The sequence below is a fragment of the Drosophila nasuta genome, chromosome X (genome assembly GCF_023558535.2).
Source record: "Drosophila nasuta strain 15112-1781.00 chromosome X, ASM2355853v1, whole genome shotgun sequence".
Lineage (NCBI taxonomy): Eukaryota > Metazoa > Arthropoda > Insecta > Diptera > Drosophilidae > Drosophila > Drosophila nasuta.
The window spans coordinates 18,326,254-18,353,678 of NC_083459.1; the positions used below are offsets into that span (position 1 = coordinate 18,326,254).

The following is a 27,425-nucleotide window of genomic DNA, read 5'->3' on the forward strand; positions in this document are numbered from 1 at the left end:
CCTAAGAAATTCTGATTGCCATTCAATTAATCTTCACACTAAAAGTATGCCACATAATTTTGATAAATTTTTGGTCTGCGGCAGCCTTTTTTTTTCTTTGATTACAATAATAACGAAATGATAACAAAGATAGGTGCACTGTTACCTAACTGGGCGACTTAAACAAATTTGAAATATTAATCAGTGGCAGCCTGAAAATTTCATAGTATTTTTTCAAGTATTTTTTCTTTCTCTACTCTAAATTCGAAATAAAATGAACTCAATGCTTACCAAGATTTGCTGGAAATAAAATTCGATTTCCTTCATAAATAAGAAACTTGTGCTTCGTTTTTTTTTTTTTATTAATTTTTTTGAATGGGGTTTTATTCATATTTAATAATTTATTTTTGGTTTATATTTATACTATTTACGCATAGACTATTTTTGCTCTGTCCACATTGTTCGCATTGACTTTCATTACCGCAAAAAAACTTGCAAACTGATTGTTTGCTTCGCCTTGTTTACTTCTCGTTTCCATTCATTTACTTTCATTTCATACTTTTGTGAGTACATAATTTTCTAGGGTTTTCTTAAGGTCAGAATTTGGATTTTGGGGACTTTTCTTGCGAGATCTTTTCCGAGGGGTGTGTGTGTGTGTGTGCGTGTGTTAATCTTAATCTTAAGTAAATACGTTACGATCGCTTGGCCTAAAATCCATTTACTGTGCGCGTGCTGCATGTTATTCGTATCATATTATTATTATTATTAACGATGCCAACCTTCGAAAACCTTGTCTTACATGCGAGTACATTCATATACATATAGATTTATATATAATCACTATTTTGTATTTCTTTTTGTTTGTTTGGACAAAAAAAACAATATGAACTATTTCATAATTGTTGCATACATCAATTTTGTTTATGTTTTTTTTTTTTGTTTTTTTTTGGGTTTTATCAATATTTGTATTATACCGAGGCCTGTTTCGCATTCCGTTGCAAAAAGTTCAAATTGAAATTGAAGTTATAGTTGAATATAATACTTGTGTGTTTTAATACTGAATGGCTGGCGCCATGTTTATGAGTACTGAGTACACTGAGTGCTCGTCGTATGAATATGAAAACTACTATCGACTACTCGAGTGCAACATTTTGAATTGTGGCCAACTAAGTGCTTGGCTGCCACACACAAATGGCCAACTGACAACCGTCGAGCGTCGACTGTCGACTCTCGACTGTGGAGTATCAACCGTGCTATTGGCAATAGGTAAAGGTAAATCGCAAATAGATGGGTAGTAAAAGGTAAATGGTAAATGTAAGCGAAATTTGAAACAGACTCTCCTGCTTATGTGTGTAGTTTGCTAGCTCTGTAAACACACTTTTGTATTTATCATACTTTAGATTTGGCCTCTGCAATTCTCTCTCTCTCTCTCTGCTTCTACTGCTACTCGCTTCTCTTGCTTGCTTCTTTTCCCGCACTCTCCATCAAACATTTTACTGCTGCTTTTTCTACTTACTTTGACAAGACTTTCGCCTGAATTTTTCCGCTCCCTTTCTCTGGTGTGTGTATGTGTGTGTGTGGTTGGTTGTTTTGTGGGTTGTGCTGAAAAATTGACATATTTGGTGCGCCCAACTGGAACTGAAACTCTCCTGCCACCGTTGTTGTCTTTGCCATCTCTCTACACTTTACGTTCTACACTCTACACTCTTCACTCTCCACTTTCCACTTTCCACTCTCGATGAGCTTGAGTTTTCTTTGGCTGCTTTGCGTTTCCGCTTGGCGTTGACTAACAGCTTGAGTTTCCGGTCGAAGGGGAATCATTTCGTGGAGCCAAGTTTTACAAACTTTGGCCAGCATGTGAATGACGGTGATGACGACGATGACGATGACGGTGATGATGATGATGTTTGATGTTGCTGCTGATGATGACGTTTGCTGGGAATGTGAATCTGAATCTGATTGGGATTGGGAAGTCGAATCAGGCAGCGACATCAACTGATTCAATTTATTGGCATTGCAGCTTTGATTTCTGCACACCAATTACCAAAGAGAGGGCGAGAGCAAGAGAGAACAAGAGACAGAGAGAGAAAGAGAGAGAGAGTGATAGTGGGGAAGCGGAAAGGGCCTTCAGTTGTTGTTGTTGTTGGTGTCGATGTTGCTGCTGCTGCTAACGGAAATGTGTGCTAACTGTAAAAGTCGGTTGGTTCAGTTACAGTTTAGCCCAAGATCTTCTTGAAATAGCTAACAGTTTCCGGTTTTGTTAGCGAGCGTCGTCGATTTGGCTTAAATGGCGCCTCAGTTTCCTCCTGTAGGAAGTTGTGTCGTGCTGTTGTGGCGCCTCTTGCATCAATTTCATCATTATCATCATCATCAGCAGCATCACTATCAGTGGCAGCTGCAGCCACAGCAGCAGCAGCCACCTCCGCCTCTGGCTCTGACTCTGACTCTTCGCTTTGCACTCGCTTCTTGGTATCAGTTTTCATTTGAGTTGAAGCTGCTGCTGCTGATGATGTTGTTGTTGGTGCTGCTGTTGATGTTGTTGAGGCTGCTGCTGCTGCTGCTGCTGCTGCTGTGGTTGCATTTGAACTATTTTCATTAGATGTGGCTGGTTGTTTTGTTGTGGTCGTTGAAGGCAGATGAGGCATCTCAGTGGTCAGCAATTTTGGCGTTGCTGTTGTTGCTGCAACTCCAGCTGCCGCTGCTGCTGCTGTTGTTGCTGATGTGCTACTGGCAATGGTTGTTGTTGCTGCTGCTGTTGTTGTTGTTGTTGGTGATGATGGCGCTGCTGTTGCTGTCACGCCAGCAACATTGATGCCACTCGATGTTGACATTTCAGACTCTCTTGCTGCTGCCGTTGTTGTTGTTGCTGTGATTGTTGATGTTGTTGCTGGCTTAGCGGTTGTTGTTGTTGCTGCTATCTTCACGGTTGTTGTCACCGGCAACGGAGTTGTTGTAATGTGCTCTACGTGCTCCAGCTTGTGCTCCAACTTGTGCTCGCCATGCTCAACATGTTCGCCATGCTCCAAGTGCTCCGAGTGCTCGCCGTGTTTGGCTGGCGGCACATAGTGTGACTTGACTAGCAACATTGGTGGTATGAAATGCGAATTGTCCGCCGTTTCCTTAATGTGTGGATGCTGGGGTAGCAGCAGCTCATCAACGCGTTGCTGCTGTGCCGGATGTATCGGATGTGCGATGCTGACCGTCGACGTTGCTATCGGCATTGCTGCTGCTGTTGCTGCTGTTGTCGGCGCCGGATTCATGTTGATGTTGCTGTTAGAGTTGGCGACAACTGTAGTTGCTACCGCCTCCGTTTCCGTTGTTGTTGTCGCTGGTGCTGCTGTTGTAGTTGTAGTTGTTGTTGTTGTTGTCGATGTCGATGTTGTTGTTGTTGTTTTGCTTGTTGATGACATTATGTTGATTTCAGTGGTTGCTTTTGTTGTTGCTGTCGTTAATGGCGCCGTTGATTTGGTTGTTGTCGTTGCCGCTGGTGTGTTGCTGCTGCTGCTGATGCCTACAGTTGTTGCTGCTGTTGTTGTTGTGCCACTTGCTGCTTCGGTTGTGGATGCAATTGCTGCTGCTGTAGTGGTTGCTGTTGCTGGTGTTGTTACTGGCGCTGTAATTGTAGTTGTAGTTACAGTTGTTGCTGCTGTTGTTGTTGCCGGCGCTGCCTCGGTTGTTGTTGGCGGTGCAGCTGTTGTTGTAGTAGTTGTAGTTGTTGTTGTTGTCTTCTTGGTAGCTATTGCTTTCTTAGTGGTTGGCAAAGGTGCAACTGTTGTTGTGGTTGCCAATGTTTCCTCCGGTATTGGCGCCATCGTGCGCAAATCCTGTGGCAATGTCTTCTTCTTGTGCGGCAACGCCTCGAGTATCTCATTGGACACATCGCTATCACTGACATCCTCCGGCAATTGCTCCTCACTCAACGCCGGCTGGTCGCCCATCATCATGTCCAGATGCGACAATGGCTTCTCCTCCTGCTCCTGTTGCTGCTGTTGTTCCTGCTGTTGCTTTTCCATCTGCAACTGTTTCTCCAGCAGCAGTTGCTTCTCCTGTTGCTGTTGCTGCTTCAACTTCTTGGCCTGATAATCGTCGTGTGCATTCACCTTCTTGGCCGATTTCTTGACCGGCATCGGCACCTCATCCGGTATATGATAGTGTGCCACTGGGCCATCGGCCAGCATCAGCTTGTCGAGGCTGAAGTGTTCTCCTGCGGCAGCTGGAGCTGGAGCTGCGGTGGCCACCTCAAGCTTGAGGGCACTACCTCCGTAATTGGGCACCAGGGGCAACAGTTCGATGTCGTTGTTCTCGTTGTTGTCGGTGCGTATGTTGTTGATGATTTGCAGCGACTTGAAGTGCGAGTTGGTGATGTCATTGATGCGTTGCGCCTCCAGACGTTCCTTCGGGCAGATCAGCTCACGAATGGCACGTTCACGATCCTATCAAAAGACAAACAAAGGCAAGTTATGTAACAAAGCTACAGTCGAGTGTGCTCGACTGTGAGATACCCGCCACCCATTGCGAATAAAAGCAAAATAGTGCGGTATTCATTTTGAAATATAATACTATATTTATATACCGAAAAATACTAAAAATGTACCAAAGGCTTTTTTAGGTTTATTGAATAAAATATTGTTAATAGAGGCAAACAGTGCGGTATATATTTTAAAATATGCCATATTAATATACCGCAAAAATACTACCAACATATACCAAATGCTGTATTTGTTTGATAGAGTATATATATACCGACATACTACATTCAAAATATACCATAACGTGCAAAATATACCAGATTGTCAGCCAAAGAAACTAAGACCCGTAGTAAGGAAGCGTTTTTGACCATATCTGATGGCAACCAAGTTTTCAGGAATCAGAAATACTATAGTATATTTAATAGTCTCTGAGATTCAGAGTTTCATACAGACAGACAGACAGATGAACATGGCTAAATAGTCTCGGCTGTTGACGCTGATGAAGAATATGAATACTTTATAGAATCGGAGATTCGTCTTTCTGCCTTTCTTTCGTGGAGCCACAAAGTTATAATACCCTTCTACCCTATAGGTAGCGGGTATACAAAGAGATGATATAAAAGTGCGCTTCGTCTTCGTGTTTACCTCCTTGCCGCGACATGTGTGTCGCAAGAGTCCCTCTTCCTGGCAGTTCCGGATCAGCTCAATGCTCGCCGTGTCCGCCATATACTGCATCGTCAGATTGGGCATCTCCTTCAATATGCAAGCGTCGGCCCAGCTAGGCACTGTGTGTGTGTGTGTGTGTGTGCGAGTGTGTGTAGTCAAACGGAAATAGATTCTCTTAGCTGCCATCGTTGATCCCTTTGGGAATCCACAAAAACTTACCGGGCATCTCGCAGAGGAACGAAGCGGTTTCCGGTCCGCCACAACGCAGTGCGTGCCATCGATAGTCGCGTATGGGATCGATGACAGCGCACAGCGGAGCATCCATGAGGGGCAACGATTCGGCCCAGTAGCCGGTATCCGCAACCAAGGGACGTGAGTTGCTGCCAAGCAATAGTTACATGATTTCATATTCTATATGTTTAAAGTTCTCATCACAAAAAAAATACAACAAAAATAATAATCTTGTTTGTAAGCCATTATTAAAGCCAAAGCAAAAAAGAAAACATTATTAATACTCTGTTGTCAAGCAGCTTAGAAAGTGGAATTCAATAGCATATGGCATAATAAATTGCGCTGAAAATGATTTAATATTTATGAAAATTCTGTAAAGTCTCTTTAATCATTGATGAATTTAATATAAAATTGTATTTGGTATTTTACCACAATGTGAATTTCAAATCAGTGGCTCATTAAAGGCAAAATAAGTGTATAAATTCATTTACGAAAACTTAATCAATTCATATTGCCTGATAAAAGATAAAGTGTAACTAGGGAGAAAAGATTTAGTAATGGAAAAAGTTCAATTCGTGGAACTTTTACACCCAATATATTCTTTTTTTTAAGTTATTATGAGTTTTAAACCTGTGCCTTATTTACCGTAACTATATCTTCAACGAAAATATTCACTGATGGACAAATTTTAAACTTTTCGTAAATACTCGATTATTCTGATTAAAGGCAAGGAAAATGGTTAATTTTAAAACAGAAAACTTCAGTATATTGAAGAAAATTCTTGTTATTTAAATTTGGGTCAATCATCAAATTCATCAATAAAAACTAACGCAATTCTGGTTATTTTAATTAAATAAAATATAAAAGAAGTAATTAAATTTACATTAAATATTTTTGTAAAACTAATATACTATATAACCAGACTTGATTAGATTCATTGAAAGTCAAAGCGAATGCATCTACATCTGTCCGGGAAGACCTTGGCTAATGGACAAATGATTTTGCAATTGAATTGCGTGTGCGAGTATTAAAAAAATAAATACAAATAAAAATGTTAACGGCGCCAGTTATTATCGCACACTAAATGTCACGTTAAACTCACATTACTCGCAAATAAAAAATAAATTTAATTGCTTTTCGTGTTCAACTTTAACGTTAACGTTTACGTTTAGCTTTTGTTTTTGTATTTGTATTTGTGTCCGTCAAAGAATTGAAGACATTTCGGACATGTTGTTGTTGTTGGAAATTCAGTCGTTGCATTTGATATGTTAATCGTGTCGATTATTCGATTGAAGAGCTCGTTACTTGCTCTTAACGAGCGAACGGTTAGACCGTTAGTCCGTTAATATGCACGTACTCGCAACTATAATGCCAGACCATAAATACACATACACACACACATACACATGCACATGTGTGTGTTCATGAACAACACAAACAAAACAATTACAACACAATATTTGCTGTTTATTGCTCTTGTTTTGCTTGTTGTTGTTGCTGTTGCTGTTCAATGGTTGGCTGGGTTGGGTTAGGGTGTTGCGTTTAGGGTGTTGCTACTGTACTTACGACCACATAAAACGATCCGAGTTCTGCGGTCGCATGAGACCAATCCAAACGATGTCGTTCACATCCAATTCCCTCAGCAGGTCGCGCGTTGCATCAAATTGAAAACTGTTGTCGACTGGCAAAAACAACAAAGACAACAACAACAGAAATGTGTAAAAGGGTTACAAACACAACAATTTAAAATACACAAGCAGACAGCCAGCAAAAGCGAATGAAAATGAGAAAGAGAAAGGGAAAGGGAAAAGAGACAAATGGTTTTTATTTGTACGATACGAATATATTTCTATTAAATTTGCCAAGCGCATTGTTTTTTCATGTTGAATATTTGGGACAGTGACCAAAACGAGAAAAAAAACCCCCAGCAACAAAAAAAAATATACATCCCAAATACATCCATCGAGAGGGGACTCCCTCTCTCTATATCCTCCCTCTATCCCTTGAGCAATCCAACAACACGCCAGCTGCCAACTCGAACCCGATCGCTGGGCCGTCCCTGCTCCCAGCTTGTGTCAACACAAATTGTTGTAACACACACAGCATACCAAAAAAAATTGAGAGAGAGAGAGAGAGAGAGACAGACACAAGCCGACTCGGAATCGGACAACAGAGAACAGAAAACAGAGTGTTGACACTAAGTAATACCCTGTGATTGATTTGCATTGCAGTCGGAAAATGAACATTGAATTCTATTTGTATTAAATCTGAATTCTATTCGAATGCCATATAAGATTTGATTTACATATCGTAATAGATTCGAATCCTATTCGTATGTCATATAAGTTTTAATTCATCGTAAAAGTTTTGAATCCATTCCTATATCTATTTTCTGCAATAAAACTAAAGTTTGCCATAACAAATCGAAATAATTTTAATAACAGTTTTTAATCTTAAATTTTGGCTTAGTTCTTCAGTAAACAAATTTGCAATTTATTCTATATTTTTAATCTGTTTTAACTTTCAAATTTTAGCTTAGTTTTTCGGCAATCTTTTCTTAATTTTTTTTTTTAATTTGTTCTTAGTTTTCTTAGTTTTACATTTTATCCTTTGCTTAGTTTTTCAGCAATCTTTTGTATTTTTTTCATTTAGTTTTGAATCTTTTCTATATTTTCTAATTCCAGTTTTAGTCTTAGTCTTAAGTTTTCAGCAAGAAAATTTTAATCTCTTCCAGATTTGTTAATACAATTATTTGCTCTTTAATCTTTTGCAGCAATAAAATTGCAAACTTTCTTCTATATTTTCTTCGAAAGCAAACTAGATTTTATTTGCTTTTAATTATCGTACTTTATGGAAATGTTGAAAGAAAAGAAAACATTTCCAAAGCATCTCAGCCAGTTAAGCCACCTTTTTAGTGTGTATAAGCTGTGTCGCTTGTCTGTTTGATATATCTATTTATTTATTTGGTCATACTCTTGTGGTTATTTAGCTGTGTACTTTCCGAGTTCTTCTTGTTATTTGTTGTTCATCTGTTTCACACATTTACATGGATCCATGGATTCAGCTGCCTGCTGCAACTTATTTATGCGCACTGTCTGCCACACACATACACACACGCAGAGTTATTTCCGTTGTTGTGTGTGTAGAACACAGGCAAAAGGGATACTTAGTGTATTGTCTAAGGGTGGCCAAGACCATGGACCTATCCATATCTACATACATACATATATTGAAGCGAAAGTTGCTAAGATTATGTTCTTTTACTTTGAACCGGAAACTGGGAGCCAGACAAAATGGTATTCCCTCGATACCAAAAAAGAATAGTTTTGTAAGAGAAAGGAAGAAGAGAATAGAGAGTGAGAGAGAGAGTGAGAGAGAGCGGAAGAGTTGTCCCAATGACACACTTGCATATTTTGAGATATGCAAAACTTGAATTGCCATTGTCATTGAGTGGCATGCACAATTTATATGCACACAATATCTAACAGAGAATTTATATCTGCTATTTGCGAAGCAAACACACATTGTTGTGCTCGTACAGTGTGCATACGATATGGATGACCACAGTTGAACTGTTTGCCATGCGGCTGCTGTTGTTGCTGCTGTGATCCTCTGAACTCAACTCTCAACTCTGATCTCTGCAGTGCAGTGGTTGGTATTTTGTCACAAGGATTTATAGCGACAACGACAACAAGAAGGACAACGACAACGACAACGATGAGCTATGCAGCTATGGACAGGCGCATGCAGATGACACTGGGATTGGCATCGGCAGCGGACAATAGAGCATGGACATGGACAACGGACAACGGGACATGACCCCAAATGCCCTTGGTCTGGGTCTGATGTCATTTTGCAGTGCTTTCTATTCATTTGCGCCGTGCATCGCAGTGTCCAGTCAAGGTGCAGCAACTTGTGCCCCACAACAACAACAACAATAACAACAGCAACGACAGCTGCCGGACATTTGCAATAATGTTCTCTAGCAACACTTCCGCCTTGCACGCTCTCTGCTCTTTGCTCTATCTCTATGCGTTGGCTTTTTGTTCTTGGCTGTCATTGGGCTTATTTGCATTTCACATTTTGTGTTGGCGTTTAGTATTCCATTACATCCTCTTTGTCAGCTGCTGCTGCTGCTGCTACAGCTGCTTTTGAATATTGCAGTCTCTAATAAGCGTAAGGCATTGGCGTGCCAACCTTGATTTTTGTTGTTTTTGTTGGCTAACTAGCTGCTGCTGCTGCTGCTGTGTTTCATGTCTCACTCTGCAGCTCAGCTTTTGTTCTATTCATTTCGCTTACCTGTCACCAGATTGGCATGATGGAACTGGCAAACGGCGTCAGCCTCGAACCACGAGATGCGATCACGAAAGAAGCGATAGAACACATTCAGGCCCTCCTGTGGCATTGTCCAGGTGTTGCTCACGTTCACCTGCAAAGTGCAAAAGCACAAAAAAAGAAAGAAAGAAAGAAAGAAAAAAACAGCATGAAAAACCAGCAGCGGTAGAAGAAGCAGAGAGTTTTCCGCTTTTCTTGTCAGCGCAAAACCTTTGAGGATTGACTGTGGCACACGCTCTCAACGCGGCGTATACTTAATGTATTAAGCATACGCTACGTAAAACGCCTTCATTTTTAATGTTGTTGCGCACACACACACACACACACACACACATACATAGAGAGAGCAAAAACGAGGCAGCGACATAAAAAATAAATACACCAACACACTCTCACGTATTATGTATGCAAATGTGTGTGTGTGTGTGGTGCGTGCTTATGTGTAAATGCGGCTAAAAAAAAAAAATGGAAAAAAATGAGAAGAAAATTTTACTTTGAAGGCTGGCATGTGTACGAGTAGATGTACTTCATTAGCTGAGGCAGCAGCCGGTTGAGGAAGCTTTGGGAGGTTGGCCCGCAACATGGACGGATGCTGGCATAAAACAGCCAAAGGGAGAAAGGCAGAAAGTGAGAGAGAAGAGGAGGGGTGTGTGTGTTTGTGTGTGTTTGGGTGCTGCAGAGGCAACTGAATAACGAATGGGACAGCTGCTATAAAGCCCTGCATAGGCCATAATATAGACCTCCTCCAGCAACAGCAGCGACTTTTCCCTTTTGTAACAGGCAAAGCATGAGGTGGGAACGTGAATGGAGAGGGGGGAGAGAGGGGGTACTGACTGGCTGACAGACTGTCGCGGTGCTTAGGCGCTGTATAATGCCAATGCGACTGACAACGGCGGCACATTAACTAATTACGAATGAAAGTAGAGGCCAAAAACACACACACACACACACAAAGAGAAGCTGCTAAAAGGTGGCGAAAAGAAAGCAAAGAGACAGAAGAGGGGGAGAGCGGAAGGGGTGTGTGAAAATAAATATGCATATAAACATAAGCCAGAGCAAGATTAAGAGCACATCAAATCTTTTTATGCCCCGTTGAGGTTTATCAAAGGCGTCGCAAGGGGCCAAGCGAGAACAAAGTAACGGTTAAACGAAGCAGCAGCAATAGGAAAAGGGGAAAAGGAAGAAGAAACTGAAGCAGACTGAAGACTGTAGACTGCATTAAATAACTGTTTATGTACCCTATGTGTGTGTGTGTGTGCAATGTCAAGTGAAATGCGCTTTAATTAATTGCCATATACATACATACAGTTTATGCATTTCTTTGCGGCTCACATTACGTATACGTAATGCATGCAATTTCGTATAGAATTCAATAATCATTGTGGAAATGTTTAAGTAGCAATTGAAACGACATTCGAGTGCTGCAAATTGCATAAACTTGCATTCGATGCACAAGTTTTTCCATATCAAGTGCGCCACAAGGTGATGATGGCATTAAGAATGTGCATTGCGCATACGCCGCGTAGGCCAAAGAACACCCCACCTCACACACTCCTGGAATGATTGTGAGTGTGAGGCAACAAAGTGCAAAAACGAGCCAAACGTTTCATTAAGTTAATTAACTTTTAATTGAAATTGTTTGACAGACGCGCAAAGCACGCGGCGGTGTACTTTCATCTTTTAATTGCAATTTGAAAGCGAGCACTCGCCAAAAGAAATAAAAATATCAAAAACCCGCAGCAGCAGCAGCAGCAACAACGGAAGCAACAACACAAAAAGTCAACATAAAAAATGAAGAATAAAACAATAAAATTGTTGACTTAAGAGCGTGCATAACGTCAAGAACAGAGCTTGGCATACAAAGCAAAAAGCCAAACACACTCCCACACACACACACACACACACACACACACACACACACACAAGGAAAGGAAAACGATGTCAAGAATTTCAATATTCGACATAAATATGCAGACGAAGACCAGGTTGCCATAAGCTTGCTGATTAGTCCAAGTATAATATTTCATATCGTGTATTAAAAGCCAATAGCAGTTCAAGCTAAATTTATAGCATATTTCATTTCGAACTGGACAAACGCAATTAATGAGGAATTTATCTATTTGCAATTTTTTTGTAATAATTTGCCAGCAAATTTTTAGTTTGTCTCAATTCCCAATCAATTTCAAACTCTTAGCAAATTTAAGTTTGCAATATTTCAATATTTGGATATCACAATAATTTCTTGTTAGCTAAATTTGATTTTTTCAAAGGCTAATTTTAGAAATGCAATTTAAAAATACATAATAAACAAGTAAGAAAGCTTAAGTCGAGTGCAGGCATAATGAATATATACCAATAATCGCTTCAAAATTGAACTTGCCATTTAATTTGCAGAGGCAGAATAAAAATCAGAGGGCGTGGTAAAAATATATAACAAACTTGATCTGTGTGAAAAGTTACAAGTGCGAAAACAAAGTATAGCTCTGTCTGAGATCCAGTGTTTCATACGGACAAATGCCCATAAGTAACACTGATCAGGATTATAGATACTTTATAGAGTCGGAGATGCCTCCCTCTACCAACTACATACAATTGATGAAGGCATAAAGTTATAAGAAATATTCTTTTACCATATGGGATAGCGGATTTAAAAACTAAAACAATAATTTTTACCAAGAACTTTGCAATTTGACTTGATAAACTATCGTTGAACCAAAGAAATGAAATTGATTGTCAATCAATCAGCATGAACATTTTTTTAAATTTAGCATTTTACAATATACGTAATTTTCTTTCATTTTTTTGATTCGCATTCATTAATCATTTGTGTGTGTGTATGTTTTTCTCCATTTGAAATTGATCAGCATTGCGTTGACAGCTACAAATTGAATCATAATCTAAATAATTGCAAACATAATTTTTTTACTGTTTGCAAAAATATGCAATTATTGAGGGCTTGCATTTTCGCCGAAGGTAAACGTAATTATTCAATTACTTATTTACACACAATGCAACACAGAAAAATGGCATGAATAATTCGCATGATTCGCATGAATTGGCTAAAAAATTAACTGAAATTACGCATACGCTGAATCTCCACACGATTTCACCAAAAATTTAATGAAATTTGTATGCATGAAATATTCATATTAACACTGTATACAAAAATGGTTAAATTCTTTATTGGCTAAAGGAAATATAATAAATATTATTGTGGCATATATGTATGTACATATATGCGAATTTTTGTGTGTAAAAATCAACAGAGCAACAAATACAATGAATGCGTTGCTGCCTAGACAAGATCTCAGCAGTTTGTTGACTCTTGTGCCTTTTGTTATTATTGTACTATATATATTTTTTGTTTTTTTTTTTCGTATCTGTTGAGGGAGGAGAGAGATACAGAGGGGACCACTTAGCAAGTTGCAGTGCAAATAGTTCAGGTTCTTCAGTTTTGTTTGACTGTTTGCCTCGTTATTCTTTGTTTGCAGTTATGATGAAGACGACGACGACGGCAAAGCAAAGGCAAAGGCAAAGGGCGCGTTCTGCTGCAAAACGAGCCTGTTACAATTTAAACAAAAGAATAAGTGAAAACACTAAACAATTCCTAGGCACATACCCTGTAAAAAGAAGGTATAAACCAATCGGGTATGTTCAGTAGTTTGTTGCAGCTGCGCTGCTATTAAAATGAAGAGTATCTTCACTGTCGATGCGGCTTCAACTTGGTTGCATTTATTTTTGATTTCTCTTGTATAATTTGGGCATTTGCATTTCCGTGCTTTACCCCTTTCTTCACTTGTTTTTAGTTTTTTTTTTTCTCTGTCTCTATTTGCGCTGCACTCAAGGACAAGTTGCGAGCGCGTTGCGCTTTGTGTTTGTGCTGCGAAGTCAAAAAAGGGGGACAGAGGACAATGGGCGCTTGCTAACTGCAGTCAGCGCCCATTTCAATCCCATTCCCATTCCCATTTCTATTTCCATTTTGCTTTGTCTTTGGGAATCAGGCCAAGAGTCGCGAACTAAAAACTGAATAAAAGAAGGAAACTTGTCGTCTATATGCTTGGACACTTGGCTAAGAGCATTGCTGTTGCATGTTGAATGAATGTACAAATTAAGACAAGATTATATATATATTTTTCTTTTCTTTTCATTTTATATTTTTTTGTTGGGCTAATCTAAATAGAGCCTGGCGAGCGTAATAAATAAATCCAACGTGCTGCGGTAAGTAAATAGCTTAATAAGCATTCGAGAGTTTTATGCTTGAATGCCAAATAAATAGCTTCCTACACGATTGTCGATTAATAATGGCTGAATTAAGCCAACATAATTGCGGGTGTATACGTATACGCAATATAGAGTGGGTCACGATAAGCGTGCTTTGCATTCACGAGTAGCAATAATTTTGATTGTGCTGTCTCCTCCCCAACCGCGCACACACACACACACACACCCTCTGGCATAAGCTCGATTGGCTTCCAAAGGCACTTTTGTATATTCAAATTTTCAGCACACAGACAGACAGGTGAACAAGTGGCGCTTAAAAATCAAAAGTGCGCAGCATCCTTGTCACTAGATGCCACACAGAGATAGGCAAACGGAACGACGATAGACAGCGTCATCCCGACATGCCATGGGAGTTGGCTGCCTCTGTGTTTTGGGTATTGAGTATTGGCTTTTTGCTATTCGGGGTTGAAGTTAAAGTTTGCCTGTCGAGTGCCGAACAGAGAGCAGAGCGAACACACCCACACACACACACACACACCTGTATTAGCAATCCTTTTGATGTATTGTAATATTTTATGCATGCCAACGCTTTCTACTTATTTTTGGGCAACTCCCACCTCTGTGCTGTGTGGAGGCTGCGCTGCTGTTGCTGCTACTAAGTACACTTAACTGTGTCAAATGTCATGTCATTCGCAAAGATATACACATAGCTACACTTTTGCCTACATGCTGCTACATACAACACGCATGCAACACCTGTCGTTACATTGTCGCATTGCGTTCACTCGCGACGTCCCTGATTGCTGAGTGCTTCTTATGGCCATTAGGGCAAAATGTGGCCCAAAAAAAAAAGAAGAAATCAAATAAGAAAGTTACAATCGAGTGTGATCGACGGTGAGATACCCGCAGTGTGGTATTATTCCTAAAACATACTAAATTAACGTACCACAAAAATACAATTTTCAGAAAAGATATGTATGTAGACCAAAAATAGTTTAGTTTTAGTTTCAAAATGACACCTGCTATTCGTTTTGTGAAGGCGAAAGGAAGCGTGATAAAAATCTAAAACAAACTTGATCTGTGTTATCTCCTATAATGGAGATGCCTCTTTCATAAAATTAGAATACCCTTCTTCCCTATGGGTAGCGGGTATAAAAAGCGAAAATAAATGCGATGAAGAAAAACGTTGTAGCCAAGCCAAACGATGCCAGCGCGACATTGAGTGAATGTTACGTTCTGAATAAAATATACTATATACTTGTACTATATACAATATATAGTATGGTAGCATTCATTCGGTTATGTCTTCGTCCCCTTGGTTGCTAGCCAGCCAGTCAGGCAGTCAGTCAGGCAGCCACTTGAAGTGCTGTTTAAATTTAGAGCAGCGCCTGAATATTTCCGCTACTAATTGAAGGACGAGAGATGCTTCAATAAAATGAGAAGAGATGCCTTGGCATGGTAAGCGCCTTAAATTTTGAGCAGAGATCCTCAAATTGAAAGCTCGTTAACTGACAATTGATATTGGCATAGTCATTTCCCTTCCTTTCCCTTCCTCACTCACGAAACAGTCTGACATTTGATTACTTGGATGACATGGCGAATTCATGTGGAAACTACATATGAGCATAACTGAATTTTAATGCCAAATTTGATATCAATAAGCAAGCAAGTTTTACAGCACAAAAGTTTTCACGTTGCGTATGCGTAATTTTCAAGAGAGATGGGCGCAACACAACAAATGTTTCGGGGTGGAGGTGGCCGGAGGAGGAGGACTATCAAAACTGTAGCATTCACATTTATTTTAGTCAAACAATCAGGAATCAAGAGCTGCCAAAGCTGCTACAGCATTGGACGCTCAATTTGTTTGGAGCATCGTTGATAAACGGTACAACGACTCCGACAGTCGGACAAGGCACAAGGAAGCGAGTGACAAGCGGGGGGGTGGCATGACAGCCTGATAGTCTCTCTGACAGTCAGGTAAAATGTTTGAGAGGGCGGCAGGAGGCTAGAGGAGGGAGAAAGAAAAGGAAGGGAAGGGAGCGTCAGATCTGACCCCAAATGATAAATAGCGCTGACGCTTCGAGAGAGATAGAGAAAAATGTACAAAAATATCTATGTGTGAAATGAGCACATGGGTGGGCATCGTTGGTTGCCCAATAGAATGGGCGTGTCACGACTTATAAATAAAGCGACGCCCGCAAGCAGACACACACACACACACGCACACACAGAGACTTACAGGCGCTGCATTGTCCTTGGCGTGACCCCCTCTCCACATAGAGAGAAGACGCAAGCAGAAGAGCGTGGCGCAGCGCAACGCAACGCAGCTCTAACTGTAACAGTTTGTGGCAACAATAGCGGCAGCCAGCAACAGTAACAGTAACAGCAACAGCAAATGTGGCAACATTGTTGCCTGCGTCAAGCGTGCAGCATTGTGGACAAAGTGACGCCACATCGCTGTCGATGTCGACACCGAAGCGTTGCTTCTTGTCCTTTTTCTTTTCCGCCTCTGTCTCTGTCTCCGTCTCCGTCTGCTTCGCCAGCCAGCATCTCCATCATCGTCTCCGCGTTCTCATGTAGCTGTCAACTGTCGCGCTTGCTACATGCATCCGAAAATTTATTAAAATTGAAGACAACTTGAATGTCATCCAGTCATCTAGTCATTCAGTCACCCAGTCGAGGCGCCTTTTGCATCCTTTTGGCATGCATTTGACATTTTTGCGAAATGCTTCTTAAAGTTTTCACTTCAAGTTCTTTGAACGCTTGGCTGCTAATGACTATTTATTATTTCGTTCGTCGTCACTTTATTGAACTTTAGTTTATTTTGAAAACACAAAAGTTAACTTAACTCAAAGTGAAGAGCAATTAGCAATTTCAATTGTTTATGTGTTCTTTGTCTTATTGCATTTTCCTGCATCGATGTCAATTGTCTTGAAGTTTTCGCAGCGTTTGTGAAATCACAAGTAAGTATTTAAGCATTTGTTTAAAATGGGATTAAATCTCTTAGCTAAAGTTAAATAAAAGAGGTGCTTCTGCTTTTTTCTTACTTCCAACTACATATTGAAATTCTTTGTATATACTTTTCTAGAGCTTTTAAGTGGCTTACAATATATATAAGTTAAATAAAAAAGTTGTTTCTGCTTTTTCCTTGATTCTTACTGCACATTGACATTTCTTTTATTTTTGTATCATTCATTTTTGCGCTGCATAGAAAGTATCTCGCAGTCAAATAGGTTAGTTTGTTGTAGTTAATTGTTTAATGTTTGAGGAATTTGTAAAATTATAAGAAAAATTATATTAAAATTAATTTGATTTGTTATAGAATTCTTTTGAAGATCTCCATAATAGTCTAAAAAGTAAGCAAGAATACTTTTTGTGACTTCAAAAATAGCTTATAACTCAAATAAGATAAATGCAGGAATTGCTTCTTTTTCGTTTCCTACTTCCCACAACATTCCTACAATTTTGTAGCATACTTTTCTGCGTCGAAAGTAGCTAGTTGTTGTTGTGTTTATCGCATCGCATCGAGCTGTCTCGCTTCATCTGCTGATATTTGCCATATTAAGAGCGAAAGTGTCGCCAAAACACAATGGGAAATAAAGCGCTTAAGCAAGCAGTTTACGACAAGTAAGCAGCAAGTTTACTTGCCAGTTATCTTTTCATCTGCTGTGGCTTTCTACCACTAATTCGCAATTGGTCTCTTCCTCACTTTCTCGCTCGCTCTCTCTCTCTCTCTGTGTGTCTCTTTCTCTAGTTATTTGCGGTGGTCTGCGTTTGACATGCGTTTTAAGCCCAAGGATACTAACGTAATTTCGTGTGCATCCTCAAAGCCTTGCGCTACTTTCGAGCCAATGCTGAATAATGCACTCAACGCAAAGACGCAAAATATTAACAGTCGCACTTAAGCATATTGTACAAGTATAGTGTATATACAACACATATACATTTATATACATATATTATGTACATAAGTCATTTCGAATACTACAATATTCTAAGCTGTTGCAAGTGCCTGTGTCTCTCTATCTAGAGATCTCTATCTGAGGGAAAAGGCCACAGTTGGCAGTGTGCGAATTTCTACGCTCTTTACTATTTTTTCATCTTATTTTGCAACCGGCTTAAGTGATTTACTCTAATAGTGTGCTGCATATATATGCGACTCTTTGTGTGTGTGTGTATGCGTGTGTGTGTGTGTGTGTGTATACATATATGCCGCAGTTATATTCAACTTGGTTGCTGCTGCTGGTGAATTGCCAAGTCGTTGCAGCTTCATCACAAGACGCTACGAATGCCAGCTGAAAAGAAATTAAATTGCTCTCTCTCTCTCTCTTTCACTTACTCGCTAGCCCTCTCTTACTCTTATTATCTCAGTTGAGACTGCAAAACGGTAAAAGAAACGCACAGCAATGCGCTGCCAGCAGCTGCTGCACCCAAGACAGAAACGGAGGCGCCACAGCAGCAACAGAAGCAGCAGCAGCAGCAGTGGAAGCCATTCGCCATTGCTGACGACAATTTGAAAGGCAGCAACAGCAGCAGCAGCAACACATCTGAGACTCTGCTATTGGTGTGAGAGGCAGTTAAAGTTTCTAATTGAAATTGAGAGAAAGAGAGAAGAGAGAGAGAGGGAGAGATGGACGGGAGCAGTTAAACTTGAACACTCACACAGGGAAGCCAACGAAAATGGCCGACCCAACATCAAATGCACCGACTGCGATTGTTACCGACACAAAGAAAATATCAGTAAAAATAACAAAACTAGAAACTAGACCCGCAAAGATACCTTATGAAAACATCATGAAATTCCATGCCAAATGAAATATATATTAATAGCAGGAAACTAAATGCAGCCAAAGCAATTAAGTTCTTCTTTAAAGTTGCTGTAAACCATTTAATATCTTAAGGTTTTTCAATTGCTGTGCTGTGCACAATAATTGAATAGTTTCTGTGCTCGCCACTGGAGCGAACTTTGTTGATACTTATCCGAACTTTGGCTCAATTAAATTGGCAACTGAAAAGTTTGAACAGCCACAAACACAACCATGTGCATGTGCTTAATATTGAAGTATCATCATCATGTCATTTATTGTGCGGTCTCTCTGCACACACACGACAAACGCATCCCACACGGCACTCTATGGGAGTTTGCCTTTTATGGCAACGTTGACAAACTTTGATTGCGCATCCCGTGCTCCGTCAATTCGCTGTTCACCGTGCGACGGCAAAAATGTGCCGCGTGTGCTCAGCTCAGCCATGAGATAAAACTTGCACATGAATTGCCGGAGGAGTCGATTTCTAATTAAAAGCACAAAACTTTCGGCTACACGAATTTTTGGCCATTGATCGATATCAATATCGAAATCGTCGCAGTCGAACGCTAACTTAACGGACAGCGGGATGATGATGTGAGCATTGAGATAAACCTGCAGGCCGTTAAGAAACAATTGCTGAGGCGCCGCATTTTGTGTGGTTCAAAGTTCAAAAGAGACGCAAAGACAGCAGCAGTTGCAGTTGGATGATGAATCGATGTTCGCTATTAATTGAATATCTATGTTAAAGCTGTTCATACAGATTACTACACAGAACAGGAATCGACACTAACTGCAACCTTAATCAAATATTAACTGCAAGCTAATCTACTTTCAAATGAAACCTGCGCTAAAAAAGTGAAGCATACCTTTCAGGGCACTTAGCAAATAATTAAGTATACGAAGCGTGACAGCACATACAGCAGTTACATTAAATTTACATTTTGCTAAAGTAAACCGTGTGGTTCAAACGATTCTGTACATCTCGATATTAATTGAATACCTATGTTTAAGCTCTTCTACATATAAGTTGTTAAATGTCATAAGGTTTTATCTGTGTTTATGCAAATGTTGATCTACTTTTAAGGTATTGTGTTGCTATTGCATTGGTTCTTAAAATAAACTGTTAGTTTTTCGTTTAAATGTTATACAATAAACCGTAGCATACTTTTCGGGGCACTACGCAAATAATTAAGTATGCGACGCGTGTCAACGCATACATCAGCATAATTAAATTTACATTTTACTAAAGTAAGCCGTGTGGTTCAAAATATAAAAGCAGGAGTTGCATTGCATGATGAATCGATTTCGAATAGCTTCGCTATTAATTAGATCTACATACATATGTTAAACTAATTTGATATATGAGTTGTTAAATGGCATAAACTATTACATTTGTTAACTGTCAACGGTTTGCTAATCTACTCTCGATTTGTAAAACAAAGCTTCGATTGAATTATATAAAATGTGTAGCATACTTTTCGAGGCATTATGATAATAATCAAGTATACGACACGTGACAACGCATACAGCAGTTAAATTAAATTTACATTTTACCAAACAAAACTAAACAACTCTAAAATTGTAAATTGCACAGTAAGCAGGGACATCTAAAAGATCTCTAAACTTGGTGAAATAAAAAACAATTATCATAATCATTGAGTGTTACTTTAAGTATGTGTTAGATGCTTATCATTATACCCGATATGAGCGTGAGATTACAGGGTGCAGAAAGAGAGCCAAAGCCGAAGTCGAAGCCGAAAAGAAAAGTTGTTAAAGTTGTGTCACATTTAATTAACATGAATCACTGGTTTTATTTTTCGAGGGGGGTTAAGGGCTTTTTGAAATGTGTTGTGCCTGCGGCTGAATTTGAGTGTGTGTGTGTGTGTGCGAGGGTGTGTGTGTGAGTGTGTGCTTGGTTGATGGGATAAGTATTTCATTTGCTGCAAATGCCGCACATCTGTAATTTGTTGAGGCAGAGTTGGGCAATAAACTTTAAAATTTCATGCCCACGAATCATTAAACTTAAACGAGCACTAAATTAACAATTAATGCACATGGGTGCGTGTGTGTATGCCTGAGTGTGTGTGTGTGTGTGTGTGTGGGTGGGTGTATGTTTTATGGCTGAACATACACAAATTACTTAATGACATTCTTTATCGTTCAATTATTAAGCAGAGAGGACATGGGCAACATAAAAAGTTTAACACGCATTAGAGCCCAATTGCTGCCAGTTGCCATTTTTGGCCAGCGTGTTTTCGGTCATTCGGTTGTTGTTGTTGTTGTTGTTGTTTGCGTGCTGTATGAGCTTGGCTTAATCAGGCAGGCAACGGCCAGCAACACCAACAACAACTGCTGACTGCTGACTGCCTCGATTAATGGGCAAACATTAGTTATCAATGATGCCCAAGTGAACGATAATGTTTCAACGCCAGCATCGCCCAACAGCCGCTCATCAACAGCAGAAACAGCATCATTAACATTATCATCATCATCATCATCATCAGCATTGCATCAATGGTTGTTGCCATCGACAACCACACACACACACACAGAGAGATGGGGAGAAAAGAGCAGCCTCATTACAGCTGCTACGCCTATGCTCATTATCGTCAGCCGGATTCATTCTATGCGCTGAACTTTGACCGCCGTCTCAAATGTCCGCAAATTAATTTGCCTTCATTGCTCTACCAGCTGCTGTTTTCATATTTTTTGTTCGTTTCATCCTATTATGATTGTTGTTGTTGCCCATTGTTTTCCACTGTCTGCGGCTGGCCCCCAAGTAATTAGAAAAGCGAATAGCACACACAACATTCCATCATCCAAATAATATTCTACTGCTATTCTTCGAGCTTTTCTCAAAAAAAAGAAATACACACAAATTTGTGTGTGTATGTCTGTGAGTGTTTGTAAAAATATTTAATTTCCTTGTATTTTCACATAAATTGTTATCAATTCGACAAGTGAACTATTTTGAATATTTGCGCAATAAATTGTGAGAGCTCAACTCAAATTGTTTTAAATTTACTAAAAATATTAATACTAGTTCGGTTTGCTGACTTCATTCATTTATTTAAATGCTGCAAATACTTGCATATTTTTGTAAGCCTTGAGAGTCAATTATATTTTTGCAGTCTAGCAGAAATGTTGGAAAAATGTTAAAGATGTGTGAAATATTATGTTCAGAGGGACAACATTTATTTTCTTGTCATTGAATATATACAAAGTTAGAATTTGTTGCACCTAAAGGAATTTATTTTGTTGTTTAAATAATTCGTAGTTATCATATATTTGTGCTTTTCACTATTATAATATAATTATTATTTTTTTACTTTCTAAAAATTAAACCTTCATCAATCTACAATTTGAAAATAACTTAGTTTACGACATTTCATCAAGCAGTAAACGAGTTTTTACCAAAATTCCAACATTCATTATTTGAAAATACAGTTTCAAATTTGCATATACAGAAAGTTGCAGTTGAAAACTTGCTAGCTTATAATTCTATGAAGTATTGTAAAATGTTCATAGTTACTTTTGTTTGCTCAAAATAAAAATGCGTAAAGTTTTGTGGCACTTGCAAGCTATAATTTCTGTTCTATTTCATACTTGCCTTTGCAAATACTATGAATTGAAAGGGCAGAAAGGGCTTCCTTTTAAAATAGAACTAAAATTTAAATTTTACTGCGACTGTTTAATAATTAAGCATTAGGTAAGGTTAACTGCATATTTATTTCACTATTATTATTCGTAAATTGAAATGAAGTTGAAAGGGCAGCAACAACTGCTTTTTAACTAGAACTAAAATTGAAATGCGCAGAGTTGAAATGGTAATCGGTGTGAGCTTAAAGCACTTCTTAAAATGCGCCTCGCCATGTATCGTTGTCGATAGTTTCAAGCGGCACGTGCTGCACAAAGCTGCTGCCTCAGTTGCTGCTGCTGGAGATGCTGACTTTTATAATTTGCTGCCAAATTGAAGCGAGACGCTTTGTTTGTGCATAACGAGGCGTGCGGCGCGTTAAACAAAGCACCCGGACCGAAAGGCGTCAGCAGTGCCAAAATGGGAAAAGGACTCGCTCTCTGTGTGTGTGTGTGTGTGTGTGTGTGTAAAAGATGAGGGAAGGGAAAGGGAATGTAGAGGGCATTTGCTTTGTGCCAGCTCGTTCGCTTTGCAAAAGAGAGAGAGAGAGAGAGGGAGCGAGCGCAGACGAAGTGGAAAGTGGGAAATGGGAGGGAAATCAACCAACTGCGACTGCGATTGCTACTGTGACTGCGACTGAGACGGCGACACCCGCATACGCATATAGTACGCAATGCACAATGCATTGCACAATGTTGCAAGGCGCTGAGGGACTCCCGAATCGGGTCAAAGGAGACAAGGACGAGCGCAATTGAGTTGATTACCGCTTGCCAGGACAAAGACAAAGACAAAGACAAAACTGCATTGCTGCTGCAAGTCGATTGAATGCTCCATAAAATAAATGGCCTGACAATTATCTGGCAATAAATATAGTAAATAGATGCGCTGACATCTGTCTACTGAGAATACTATAATATATATGTACATATGCTGCACAATCTCAGCTCAATCTAAGTGCAAATCTTAAGCATGAGCAGAGAAGCCTCAAGCAACTGAACTACACAAATGAAATTTATGCCACCTGAAAAACATATTTACACTAGTTCGCTTCAAGCAACTCGACTGAAGTCATAAACTGGTTCAATATATTTGAGAAGCTGTTATTTAGAATTTTATTTACTTATTTTAAAGCAATTCCGACGAATGTATTGGAGGCGTTGCTTATTTTAAGTGGAATGAATTAAGTAGAATTTTATTGAATTATTTTTAACCTGTTCTGATGAAGTTTTAAACAGATGAAATATATTGGAGATACTCTAATGTAAACTTTAAGTAATTCACTTATTATTAAGAAATTTCGTTATACTTAAAAACATCTTCAATATTCGCTGAAGCTATAAACAAATTCAATATATTGGTAGCGATGTAAATGTAAAATTTAATTAAATTATTTTTTTCTTTAAAGATATAAACAGCTCCAATATATAATAACAAGAAAGCTACAGTCGAGTGTGCTCGACTGTGAGATACCTGCTACCCATTTTGAATAAAAGTTAAATAATGCGATATTCATTTTAAAATATACCAAATTAATAGATGGTAAAATTACTTAAAATATACCAACGTACAATTTGGGTATGTTGATAAAGTACTACATTCAAATTATACCATATAGTGCAAAAAAAAAAAAAACCAGATTGTCAGCCTAAGCAACTAAGATCCGCAGTTCACTTAAACTTTAAGAATTAGATAATTATTTTGAAGCAATTTCACTGAAGTTACAAGTAGATCTAAAACATTGATGACTTTTATTAAAAATTATTTTATTTAAATTTAATAAACTAGCTTTTTTACTGTCAGTGCGATACCTGAAGCTAGTCACAAATTCACTTAAGCGAATAGTTGTCTACATATGTATGTTCATAAAAGATTAATTACACGCTATTAAGACATATAATACCTACTTGAAACAACTCGAAACTGTTGAGAATTAGTTTTAATTTGAAAATAACTTGTTCATATATATACATATATGTATGTATATCAATTACTATATAATTCCTCCTTAGCTTTGTTTTAATACTTTTTAAATTGACAGCACTTCAACTATATTTTGTAATTTCGCCATAAGAAAAAGTGCACTTCATAGCTCATCAATGTAATGTAATGGTATTTCTTTTAGATTTTTTTCAGCTGAAGGTTGCACAGCTTGAACACACGTTGCAACTCGATTGTTGGATTACAATGTAATTGGGGGAAAGCTATTTAGATGATGGCGATGATGATGATGAGTGAGTTCTGAAGGTGATTTGCATGGCACGCAAGCCATGCGATGAAGGCCTCCTCTAGTTTTTTGCCAGTTGAATATTTGATCTTTGCTTCGTGGAAGGTCTGCGTCACATTGCCTGCCACATGCAGCACACAGCACACAGCACACAGCACATTCCATGCGATTTCCGTTTCCGCTTTTGCCGTACTCTTCTCACTCTTTCTCTCTTTCTATGTGTTGTTGTTGTTTTTGCCTTTCATTCTTTTTGCCAAGCTGGGCGCGAAGTAATTGGCTGCGAAAATGCTGCCATAAATCAAAGCGATAATTATGTGGGCGACTGCGTACCGCCAGTTGCCAGTTTCCAGTTGCCACTTGCCACTTGCCACTTGCCATACGAGAGCGAGAGGTGGCACGTTGCAGGCTCACTTTGATTGCCATACGCTCGATTCTTTCTTCTTCTTTTTTTTGTTGTTGTTGTTGGTTGGAGCCATAAATTATGATTTGATGTGCGAAATAGTTGCAGCTGGCTCAAGGTCGAATTCTTTGGTTTTTCAACTGCCAGTTTTTTGGATTTTTCTTCATTTTCTCTTTCATTTCTATACCCGGTACCGCATAGAGAAGAAGGGCATTATAACTTTGTGCCTACGGGAAATGCGTGTAACAGGCAGGAGGCATTTTTGACCCTACATTGTATATATATTCTTGATCAGCCGAGACGAAATAGATATGTCCGTCTGTCTGTTCGTTCGTATGATCACCTAGATCTCAGAGACTATAATAGATAGAGATAAAATAAAGATACGACAGCACTTGTAATGCTTGCACGCAGATAGAGTTTGTTTTAAATTTTTGCCACGCCGCTAGAAAACTAAATTTTGAGCCGTAATTTTTTGGTACATGCAATATTAACTGCAGTATTTATGTATTTACTGTAGATGCTACTTATAAAATACTTTTAAAAAACGCCTACTTACTACGGGTTTAGTTTTGCATTCTATGGTATATTTTTCATATAGTACTATATCAATATACCAAATATGCTACGGGTCTCAGCTGCTTTGGCATATTTTGCACTCTATGGTATATTTTGAATGTAACACAGTATTAATATACCAAAATATAACCTTGGGTATATTATAAGCATTTTGTTGTGGTATATTAATTTCGTATATTTTTAAATTATTATCGCACAGTTTTGGTTCAATTCAAAATGCGTAGCGGGTATCTCACAGTGGAGTACACTCGACAGTAGTTTTTTTTACTTTTGTTTTTTTTTACTTTTATATTGTGTGTTGTCCGTGTGTCTCTCTACCATGTCCTGTGCTGTGCTGGCCTTCGCCTGGGCGAGGCGTCCTTGGTGTGTGTGTGTTTTAGTAAAAACTGAAACTGAAAGTGAAAGTGGAGCAGCCAGTGGCTCTTTTGGCAATGACTATGTGTTTGCCAGCTGGGGAGTAAGAGGAGGAGGAAAAGGAGGAGATGAAGTAGGTGGGCAACTGCTATGATTAATTGCATGTTGTTGCGGCGACCACATCGTAAATTGCTTTCAGTCGTGTCACCCGCACGTGGATGCCATGAATAAAATGAAAAGCATTTGCCAACGGGCATCTATGTTAGGTGGATGCAGACACCAGACAGCAGACAGCAACCGGCAGACGTAGTATTTGTAAATGTTGTTGTCCCTCTCTCTGTCTCTCTCTCGTTCTTTCTCGCTCTGCTAATGTTGCATTATTAATGCATCTGCAACTAGCTTGCCGCATGCCCCCAAAAACTAGGCAACATTTTTGTCTTAAGCCAGAATGGAAACCAAGCCAAGCCAAACCCAGGCAACCAACGAACCAAAAAGCAAAATGACCAACACAAAAAAGCAAAGCAGCAGCAGCAACCACAGCACCACAGCAATGTGAATGAATGTAGTATAAACATGGCAGTCTACTCTACTATAAGAACGAGGGTTGCTTGCAAAATAGCTATATTTATTTTAAATAATTCACAAACTTTGTAAAAATACATATTCAACTCAAGAAAATCGCATAGCAAATACTCACATTAATTTCTATGGTAATTTGAAAATTAGAAAATTTATATTTTTTTGCTAGAAAGTTAATTTATATTCAGTATGTAAGTTTACATTACAACTTTCTAGCAAAAGTAGTAGTAAAAAAAAATCTTTAACTCAGCAAAATCGCATAGCAAATAGTCACAGTAATTTCCTATAGTAATTTGAAAATTAGAAAATTTATATTAATTTAATATTAATTTTTAATTTGTATTCAGAATGTAAGTTTACATTGCAATTTTTTAGCAAAAGTATTATTACATAGTAAACAGCATTGAAATTTCATTCAAATATGCGTGTATTTACTTTGCAATTTTTTGGCAAAAGTATTTTTTGAATCTTTTTAATCTAAGTAAACTTGAATCTATTCCTGTCGTGAACAAAAAAGTATTGTTGATTGAATTAGAGCAACTGCTGGAACTGCCCCGAGTGCAAAAAAAAGGTATGTGTTTGTGTGTGTGTGTGTGTAAGTGCGTAATGCTGTAGAGGCAACTCCTGCGGCGACTATGGCTATGGCTCTCGCTACGGGTAAAAGCAATCACGATAATAAGCATAAATAAAAAGCCCAACAAAAAATTACACGACCATAAAAAAAGGGCAAATGCCAAAAGGCTGTGAGACGGGGCAACGGGCAGAGGGGAAAGGGGAAACAGTGCGGCAAGGGAATAGCAAACTGATGAGCGGGGTGAGCGGTGGAGAGGCAACGGCGACGTCGACGGCGGCGGCAACGACGGCGATACATATAAAATGGCACCGCAAGGCAAACCCAGCTAGTCCTTTAGGCTCCGGCAACATGAAGGAACCACAACAACAG

The 27,425-nt window shown here is 39.0% G+C and overlaps 1 protein-coding gene across 1 annotated transcript in view; it reads right to left on the bottom strand.

Annotated features, from left to right (window-relative positions):
- Positions 1-894: 894 nt before the first annotated feature.
- The window catches only part of LOC132796022 (mucin-5AC), a 29,637-nt gene continuing 3,106 nt past the window's right edge, over positions 895-27,425 (bottom strand). The window contains exons 3-7 of the mRNA XM_060807032.1: positions 9,645-9,774; positions 6,912-7,026; positions 5,334-5,494; positions 5,094-5,233; positions 895-4,412 (exon numbers count right to left, since the gene is read on the bottom strand). Of these exons, the coding sequence (XP_060663015.1) occupies positions 2,196-4,412; positions 5,094-5,233; positions 5,334-5,494; positions 6,912-7,026; positions 9,645-9,774 (2,763 nt within the window). The 3' untranslated portion in view covers positions 895-2,195. The remainder of the gene's footprint in view (positions 4,413-5,093; positions 5,234-5,333; positions 5,495-6,911; positions 7,027-9,644; positions 9,775-27,425) is intronic.